Raw genomic sequence first — 9,232 nt, forward strand, 5'->3', positions numbered from 1 at the left:
TGAATGTGTACAAAACCTATTGCACAGATAGGCACAAAAGTAGGTCAAGTGAGATTTTTGTTTGCACGAAGAGCCACATATATCTTTGTTACATTCTCAGCAGCACGGGCTTACACAGGCACACCCCTTCCATATGGAAAAACACATTGAACAGAATGGGCCAAAATGTAGGAAACTTGAAGTTTCGTTTTCACACATCTTTACTAATTAATTTTCGCTAATTAACAACTGTATTAATTCTACATACTGAGTTCACATAAAAATTAAGTTCTCACGGAACCATATGTTGCACAAAGTTGTTGCGAAGTAGTATTTTTTGCAGTTTTAGAGGAGGAGAAAATTCTTTTGTGATTATCTCGAAAACACATTTTCTTCAAAATCCACATGTGGCTCGATCTTCGTGAACACGGTGATGAATTGATACCCATGAACTGAGGAAACAAAACATGCTGACAATGTCTGAGATGATTAATATAATCATTTTATATATTGAAGTCAACCTTTGACACTCTTATTCATTCTTAGGCTAAAAACAAAACTTGATTCTTCAAAAAGTCAAGATGGCATCTAGTGTTACAGCTCAATCAGTGTTGGAGAAGATTAGTGTGGATCATCTGGAATGCTCCATCTGCACCAACCGTTTCAGGCAGCCCAAACTGCTGGACTGTTTGCATAGTTTTTGCCTGCAATGCCTCCAAAAGCTCAGACAGAGCCAAGATCCTAGTGGTACAAAGCTGACATGTCCTCTATGCAGACGTGAAACCATGTTGAAAGGGTCTGGGGTTGCTGATCTCCCTAATAACTTTGCATTCAGTGCTCTGGTGGAGGAAGTTACAATGCAGGAAAAGCTACTGGAAGGTCAAGGGTCAGAGATCAAATGTCAAAACTGTAAAGAGGAGAATCAGGCCATTTCAAGATGCATGGATTGCGATCATTTCCTCTGTCAAGAATGCCAAAAGGCTCATGAACGTATGACTGTCATCAATTCCCACAAAATCTGTACACTGGCTCAACTTCAATCAGGAGAGATTGTCTACAAGAGTAAAATCAGAGAAGAAGTTCCCAAATGTGGCAAGCATCCAGATCAGAATCTCAATGTCTATTGTAATACATGTGAGCAAGTCATATGTCTCATGTGTACTGTTCTATATCATGAAAAACCAAATCACTCTTGTGTTGGCTTACCTGAGGCTTTTGAGAAAAGTAAGAAAAAGGTAGAAAAACTTGTTGCAAAAGTTGGTCAAAGCAAAACAGAACTGAACACCACCATAGAGAAGACTTGCATATCTCGCAAGAAACTTGACACCATGTTTGCAAACACCAAAAAGAAAATCTCAACAAAAGCTGACCAAGAGGTTGCCAAGATCCGACAGGAGGAGCAGAAACTGTTAAAAGAGACTGACAGGATTTACCAAGAGAGAATCACAACATTTAAAGCTGCTCAAGCTACAAATAGCAAAGAGGTGACACAGACGGAGCACAAGCTGGAGGAGGTGAAACAACTCATGAATCAAGCAAGTTGCTATGAGATTCTTGAACTTCAACAGAAGCTCTTGCATAACCTCAGTGAATTGACAGGAAAACAGCCAGAGCAAGTTCCTGACAAGTTGACCTTCATGGATTTTGAAGAAGGTGAGAGGTCACTTGGGAGACTCACTCTGGAGGAAGAACCAAAGGTTGCAACAAAGCAATCACAAAGACCTGGAAGATCATGTGCAGAGGAAAAATGGGAACTGAAGACTGATTTCAAGAACTTTGGATTAACAAATATATCTACATGCTTATCACGGGTTGCAGCACTCTCTAGCAATAAAGTACTTGCACTATCCAATGCAATTTTTAGTGAACATGCAATATTTACAGTTTCAATTCCCAATAGTCATCAGAAACAATCTCCTATCACACAAAGGCTACAAATCAATGGCCTCCAAAATAATGTAAGGTGTATTGCAGTGAGCAAGGATGACAAGCTCCTTGCTCTAGATGGTCCTGTGGTCAAGGTCTTCAACAAGCAACATCAGCTCCTTCATCAGTTCATACCAGGTAGAGGGTCAGACAGCCAACCAGCATGCCTTGCAGTGGATGACAGCAATCTGATTGCAGTGGGTTCTAGAGGCAAGAATGAGATATCTCTACACAACCCAGATGGATCCCTCATCAGGAGACTGCCTGGTCCAAAGATTAAGGATTATCTGACAACGTACAATCACCGGCTTATCTACACAACAGACTTTACCAAAAGGTTGGTATGTGTAGACTACAATGGCGACAGTGTATTCTCAGTAGACATGACCAACAACATACGGGAGCATAAGAACCCTACCGGTGTGTGCTGTGACAGTGATGGCAGCATCTATGTTGCTGTGGGGAGATATCCAACAGGTGATATTCTGCATTACAGTCCTGATGGCAAGTACATTGGATGTGTGATCAAGGGATGTGGTTATACACGGGGCATCACATTCACATCAAATGGTGATCTGGTAGTGGCTGCAGGACAGTCTGTAAAGGTCTATCACCAAGTGTAAGACAAATTAATTAAACTGGGGCTATCCAGTGTATCCACCAACCACTTCCATCAGACATTGAACTTTGTTATCACTGAAAAAGAACTTTAAAGTTCATCCCCTTGAACAACATTCTACAATACAAAATATTTGGTTTATTTCTAAGGTCTTTGGTCTCTGTATGTGTTGACTCTACATGTAATACCTCAACCACTTCCCCTTTGGAAAATCTTGGAACTCAACATCCAGTCTACTTCCTATGAAATCTTAGATGTGGTGGTCCAATAATAAAAACAAAGGAACGACCTTTCACATTGTTTGCAAATAGTGCAGAGTGTACATTTTCAAAGTATTACCAACGACAGGGATTGTATTGATCACAAGAGGCAATTCAATTTGTGTCAGCAAATGCAAAGTAAATGCATGATGTGTTTCAAAGTACATGTATAAGATATAACCCTACTCCCAGGGTTGGATCCAGGATTTTCCAAAAGGGGGGGGGGGGGCGTGAAATATTTTGAAACCTGTGCAGAATTTTGTTGTGACACACCAACTCGTGAAGCCATGTCGTGGGGTTCAAGGCACGTCGTGGGGTTCAAGGCCCGTCTAAGGGCCCCCAAAAATGTTGACCTTTAGAAACTGTCTAGTGCATTTTAGAGCAAATCTGGGGATCTCTGCATTAGATTTTTCCTCAAAATTCAGAGGAGATTTTTAATATTTTAAAAAATGAAATATTGAATAATCATTTCACTAACATTTCAACTTCCTAAACTGGAAATTGGAAAAGTGGGCCTATATGGATTAAAAGTAAGTTTCAAGTTGAGAAATAAGTCGGAAGAACCAAAAAAATCTGATTCCTATCACATTCCTATCGCGCCACGAGAGTTATCGAGACTGTCCATCAAAACTTTTTGATAAAAATTTGCCTTACCTAATATGAAAACATATTCAAGGTGGATGTACTTTAAAATAATGAAGAATTTTCACGCCACTATGCTCAATTATGAAAATGTTTGTTACAGTCAGCCGCTGGCCAGCACTGGTCGTATATTGCGTCGCGCACACGGCGCACTATCGGTACAGTGCATACAGCAGCACTGTGTACTGTGTAGCGGACCCAGAAATGACCGAAAGTGCTGTGGGCTGAAAAGTTTGCAGAAACTCACTATGGTGTATCACGTATGAGCAGAACAATCTCGTCATAAATATTCATTTTAATGGAGAATACATACACAGAAAAGAGATCACATTCTGGGAATTAATTTGAAGAAATTCTCTTTCTCCATCGATGTTCGTTTGGTATTTTCTTTGAGCCAAATTCAACGCAACGTATATGAAGCCTGTAGTCACTGGTTCCAGTCCTACATCATAGCTTTGATTCTGTTAACACGCGGTGGGAACCAGTGAATGGCACGATGGCACTGCACTGCACTGCCACATGCCATACGGAACATCGTACAGCGGCATGGCTTTGATGTTGTGAATGTGCAATTTGATAACACATGCATCAGAAATATAGGCATTTCCCGTCAAGATTTAGCATGTCCAATTGAAATCAATAATAGCGTGTGTAACATTTTTATTCTGAAGAAAAAAGGAGGGGGCATGCACCCCCCATGCCCCCCCCCCCTGGATCCGCCCCGACTCCTGTATAAAATGTAAACATTTCCTTAAATTTTGTTCTTCGATTTATCAATTATTGTGAAGATTGTTTAGTTTAAATGAATTCAACTTATTTAAATGAGAAAGATTTTGCACCACAGAGTACTCAAAAGCAACTGGATGAAATATTTGTGGTTTTGAACTCAAGCGATACATGTACATGTAATTTCAAAGTAAATCATATGCAATCCCTTTGTTGTCTCTTTCACAGTGCTTTCTGAGTGCCTTATCAAATTAATATTAGTTTCATTGCATATTTACAACCAAGTTAAATATGAAAATCTAGCATTCTACTGCAATGATACATGGATGTTTGTCAATGTGGTTAGTATGATGGATGTACATTTGTAAATTGAAAACTTGTTTGTTCGCCTTTCTTAAATGTGATTTTTAAAATACTGTAAAAGAAGATGCATTTGGAACATTCTATGAATTTGACATCCACTTTTTCCTGTCCCTATACGTCTTGCATCTCGATTTTGTAATAGAAGATGCACTCCTTTATGTGTGTACTCTTCCTCCAAGAATGCTTCTGTGAATCAAATGACCTACCCAACAAATATTAATTAGTTTGACGTCAGTTTTAATGCCACTTGAATGGCAAATTATAAATTTCAGAGGTTACAGGGACAGGAAAAATGTCTGACTTTGGACCCTAAATGTATAGAATGACCTACTTGTGAGAGGTTCCGTATCATTACAATAATAGTTTAGTTTATTCCATAAATGATTGAGACTTTTGCTTCTTTGAATAAGTATTGGTTTGCTAAATGCTGATAGACCAAGTAGTCTAAATGAAGCAATGAGCATTTGCTACAATTAAAGAATATCTCTCCAAGAGAACGCAGCTTCCATGACAACAATGGCATTTCAGCAAATATCCAAAGTCTGTTATTTCACCAATCAGCATCTGGAACTTTCTAAAGGTACCAGTGGCGTCACTAGGGTTAAGCATCTAGGGGGGCACCAGGGAGTTCACCATTTATTTTTGAGAGGGCACTGAAAGTAACGTATACATTTTTTTACAAATGACAATTGTTACAAAAAAAACAAAAAAATGGTTTGAATGGTATCAACCCCCTTTAACTGCCTTATGTTGCAGGCGACTCTATTCTGAGTAAAATGAAATAAAAAATCGTTTTGTAGGAATTAAGCCTCAGCACCAGTCTGAGTATAGCCCGTTGTATCACACCTTTCTGAAATCTGGACTAAGCTGTTCATTGGTCAATTTTGATGCAGGTTTTTGTAATAAAACAACGGACAAAGAGATCTAATAAAACCCGACATTGGCTTTCAAAACTGTTAGCATACGCGAATGCTCACTGTGGGCAAGACGTGAGTGAGATGTGAACGTGCCAGACGGCTTCTGATTACGCGCGTTATTTAAAATATGATGTGATGATGATTCAAGGTCACGCTCGTGCATCACTCCAGACCAAAGACACTGTTGCTAATCACATGATTTCAGGCAATCTCTTGCATAGTGACGTAAGGGACGCTCAGCACCAATACATTGTTCACAATGGGTGAGAATGGCACAAAGACACCAGACCATGCCGCCGCTGGGGGTTGCTAGCATAAGGCTTGCCTCAAATCATGTGATATCGTAACAGTCTCTTTGGTCGGGAAAATGACCACCCGTACAGATTTCAAATAGACTGACACCACATTACTGCTGTTGTGTTAGTACCTGTTCATCAGTCTGTGATGTGTAGAGGTGGGCGTGGCTCTCCCCAATCTCAGCATTCATCTCAGCAATGGACCAATCAGCCTATAGAAGACACAAAATATAAATGAATATTCAAATTTAGTGCTGAATGAACTGAACTTGGCTGCATACATCTTATTTAAAAAAGAGAAAGCCTCAAAAATTGTCAGTTTTGGAAAGTTTGCAATGAAGTACTGCCAACACTGAATCACTGAAAGAAATGTATTTAGTTATGATGCAGGGATAGTTGCTGTTGAATGCTATACGTGCATGTAAAACACCAAATGCACAATAGCTAAAATGTAGATAAATGTAAAGAAAGTGAAAAAAATATATAGATTCCATAACTATTTAATGTTGGTTCATTGTTTACTTCTTTTATATTTTTTTTTTTTTGGGGGGGGAGGGGATTTATACGGTAGACTTGAGTACCCTGATTTAAAACATATCATCGCAGAGCTGACATACTGACGACTAAGCGAAAAGCCTGTTTGGAGTGATTCACGTATGAAGTTGGACATTTTTCTGGGCGTTGTATTTTACCCTTCATGTTTCGATAATAACCTATTCGGAATAAAATAGGAAACATAGTATCAATCAGGTTACTTATTTAGTCAGAGAAGTTGTGCGATATGTCTTTATTTGATCGTCAACATTTTCGTCAGTTTGTCAAATTACAAAAATCTCTAATAGCAGGTTGTTTTTCATATTGTTTGTGTGCTATTCATCAGTTTGTCGGATCACGCGTGCACACGCGCACAATCTGACAAACTGACGAATAACATTCCTTGGTACATTGAACGCATACCTTACATTAGCTGGTTACCAACGCAATTCCGTATTTGTCACTATGTCATATTATGGATTTGTTATTGTGACTGATTCGCCACAGGGGGGGGGGGATTCTGAATTTCAAAATCCAGATAAGAACCAAGAATTTTGCCATGAATACCTGAAGGAGCAACCTCTATAAACCCCCAAAATAACAAAATCTCAAAATCGCCAAGATGGTCGATTCGCTGGTATGTCAGCTCTGCGACTTATAGATATTAAAACAAGTGCTATTTGCAATATCAGTCAGCTTAGAATACTGCAATTTGTGACCCTGTGGCTTTTTTATGTTTACCTTTCTGATAAACTTGCCTGTCATATTGCTAATATTACCAGCTCTAGACCTTTGGATCAATTAGATATACAACACAGTCGACATGCTGTATTTGATTTTACTGTGAGCACGTACCGCAGTGCTACGTTATCGGAATTTGGGTATTAGTGCAAATATTACCAGCCCAAAACCTTTGGATCCATTTGATATAAAACACTCTATTTGATTTTACTACGAGCACGTACCAAAGCTCTACAGAAGTGGAATCCAGGGACAGCAAATGACTGTACTCAAAATCAGGTGACATGGTCTGTGTTGATACAGAGGGGCGTATACATAGAACGCCATCTTTGTTCATTTCAACCATTGCCGTAAGTGACATCAGAATGGGAAGAAAGCAATGGCTCATTTCATGTGTACCTGAAGGTAAGATTTTTATTTATTGGGTCTACCTGGAAGTCTGTCTATACGTCTGATATAAATCAACAGCAGCACATTATCTCATATGAAGTACGTGTACACTCAGCATTTGCCAATTACAAGTGTGCGTATTTACTAGCAATTCAGGTGGATCCGTCAAACCTGTTAGAATACAGACATGTGGAATACATGCATCTCCTTCTATTCACGACAGAAATAAGTGACATGCATTGTTTGTACTTACCTGTAGTTTTACAAACAAGTGTTGGACCTTTAAGAAGATTCGGCACAGACGTAGCTTAGTGAATCACAAAATAATACTAAAACAACACAAAATAAAACCGATGTGAAGGTAAAATTTTTTTTTATGAAATTTCTTAAAGGAAAATGGACTCTGAGTCTACGATTTGAAATATGAGCCAGTTAAAGTACTTGAAATATGTTGGGTTTTTTTGGGTGCAGACAATATTTGGTTGCAGTAACTCCAGCCCACCTTAACTCAAACCACCCAGCTGACCCAGGCAAGCTCAAAGGTTGAGCAATAAGATGTCTGCACTAAACAGGAGGTACTGGGTTGGAGCCCCACCTGAGTATTAAGCAGTAAGACTGACCTTTCGTATACAAGTGCCCTTTTACATCGTTTTACCCCCCCCCCCCCATATTTGTAAAGAGTGCCCTTTGTTTGTAAACAAGGCCCTTTTTTTAATCAGTGCCTTTTTGGTTACCAGCGGCCATTTACGAGTGCCCTTTTTTAAAATTCCGTGCGACTGTCCGCATTTGTTTGTCATTGAAAACTCTATTAATATTGCACTTTTCAGGTTAAAAATAATGTGCTCTTATATGAAGAAGGCAACCCTATTATAAATTTGTTGAAACTAATTGCTATTTTCTTTAGGAAAAAAAAAACTAACATCAGGTTTGAATCAAGCATATAGTATGTGAATAAACCTTCATTTTATGAACACTCTACTTGACAAAAAGTTTTCAACTATAGGCTACATCTAACTTATTTCAACCAAATTATCATTTGAAGTTGAAATACGTGTTATTCCAAAACCTTTTACTTAATGTGCTTCATTTTCAGGTTAAAGGTCCATCCCATCGCACCAAGCCCAACAGTGAAGATGGCATCTAATGTTACAGCCCAATCAGTGTTGGAGAAGATTAGTGTGGATCATCTGGAATGCTCCATCTGCACCAACCGTTTCAGGCAGCCCAAACTGCTGGACTGTTTGCACACTTTTTGCCTGCAATGCCTCCAAGAGCTCAGACAGAGCCAAGATCCTAGTGGTACAAAGCTGACATGTCCTCTGTGCAGACGTGACACCATGTTGAAAGGGTCTGAGGTTGCTGATCTCCCTAATAACTTTGCATTCAGTGCCCTAGTGGAGGAATTACAATGCAGGAAAAGCTACTGGGAAGTCAAGGGTCAGAGATCAAATGCCAAGCCTGTGATGAGGAGAATCAGGCTGTGTCAAGATGCATGGACTGTGATCATTTCCTGTGTCAAGAATGTCAAAAGGCTCATGAACGTCTAACCCTAATGAAATCTCATGAAATCTATACACTGGCTCAACTCCGATCAGGAGAGATTGTCTACAAGAGTAAGCTAAGAGAAGAAGTTCCCAAATGTGGCAAGCATCCAGATCAGAATCTCAATGTTTACTGCGACACATGTGAGCAAGTCATATGTCTCATGTGTACTGTTCTAGATCATGAAAAACCCAAACACTCTTGTATTGGCTTACCTGAGGCCTTTGAGAAATGTAAGAAAAAGGTAGAAGAACTTGTTGCAAAAGTTGCTCGAAGCAAAACAGAACTGAACACCAC

General features: G+C 39.3%; 1 protein-coding gene across 1 annotated transcript; it reads left to right on the plus strand.

The window, feature by feature from the left end:
* The first annotated feature begins 352 nt into the window (after positions 1-352).
* LOC119726872 (E3 ubiquitin-protein ligase TRIM56-like) lies at positions 353-8,537 on the plus strand. Its single transcript, XM_038198725.1, has 2 exons — positions 353-1,676; positions 8,487-8,537. The coding sequence occupies exons 1-2, from the start codon at positions 561-563 to the stop codon at positions 8,535-8,537; spliced, it is 1,167 nt and encodes a 388-aa protein (XP_038054653.1). The 5' UTR covers positions 353-560.
* Positions 8,538-9,232: the final 695 nt, after the last annotated feature.

This window comes from Patiria miniata, unplaced genomic scaffold, assembly GCF_015706575.1.
Source record: "Patiria miniata isolate m_02_andy unplaced genomic scaffold, ASM1570657v1 HiC_scaffold_2, whole genome shotgun sequence".
In the NCBI taxonomy this organism is placed as follows: Eukaryota; Metazoa; Echinodermata; class Asteroidea; order Valvatida; family Asterinidae; genus Patiria; species Patiria miniata.